This window comes from Egretta garzetta, unplaced genomic scaffold (assembly GCF_000687185.1).
Source record: "Egretta garzetta isolate BGI_Z169 unplaced genomic scaffold, ASM68718v1 scaffold4, whole genome shotgun sequence".
In the NCBI taxonomy this organism is placed as follows: Eukaryota; Metazoa; Chordata; class Aves; order Pelecaniformes; family Ardeidae; genus Egretta; species Egretta garzetta.
In genome coordinates, this window is record NW_009259329.1 from 924,216 (window position 1) to 925,114 (window position 899).

Sequence of the window (899 nt, forward strand, 5' to 3'; positions counted from 1 at the left end):
GGGCCGGGCCGGGCCGGAGATTCCGTACCGGGATGGGGATGTCGGTACCGGGATGGGGATGTCGGTACCGGGATGGGGACACGTACCGGCTCTTGTCCCGGTGTGGGGGGCCCGTACCGGGATGGAGATGCCATAACGGTACCCGTAACCGGGATGGGGACCCGCTGCTGGCATGGGGTGTCCTGAACCGGGATGGGGGACCCAGTACCGGCACCCGGCCCGGGATGGGGGCCCGGTAGCGGCATGGGGGACTTGTACCAGCACCCGTACTGGGATGGAGGTGCCGTAACGGCACCCATTCTGGCATGGGGACCCGATACTGGCATGGGGTGTCCCACACTGGGATGGGGGACCCATACCAGTATCTGTCCTGGGATGTGGACCCGGTACTGGGATGAGGGACTTGTACCAGCACCCGTACCAGGATGGGGAGTCCCGTACCAGCACCCATACTGGGACGGGTCCTCCCGTACCGGGATGGGAGCTCTGGTACCAGCACCTGTACTGGGATGGGGACCCAGTACCAGGACGGGGTGCCCCGTACCGAGATGGGGGGGTCCCATTCCAGCACCCATACTGGGATGGGGACCCGGTACAGGAATGGGCTGTCCTGTACTGGAACAGAGGACCCCATGTTGGCACCTGTACTGGGACGGAGATCATTAACGGGCACCCATGCTGGGATGGGAGCCCAGTACCGGGATTGGGCCCTGCACTGGGGTGGGGGGGTCCCACACCAGCACCCACATGGGTTTGATCCCGGGAAGGGGGTGTCATGTTGGCACCTGTGCCAGGATGGAGAAACCCAGACCAGGATGGGGGTCCAGGGCTGGAACTGGGGTCCCATGCTGGGACCTGTAGTAGGAGGAGATCCTGTGGCTGGCTGGGGGTCCCACACT

At 65.0% G+C, this 899-nt stretch overlaps 1 protein-coding gene across 1 annotated transcript in view; it reads left to right on the top strand.

The window, feature by feature from the left end:
• Positions 1-243: 243 nt before the first annotated feature.
• Positions 244-899, top strand: part of HDGFL2 (HDGF like 2) — a 10,393-nt gene continuing 9,737 nt past the window's right edge. Inside the window, 1 exon segment of the mRNA XM_035892342.1 lies at positions 244-285. Coding sequence (XP_035748235.1) covers positions 244-285 — 42 coding nt within the window.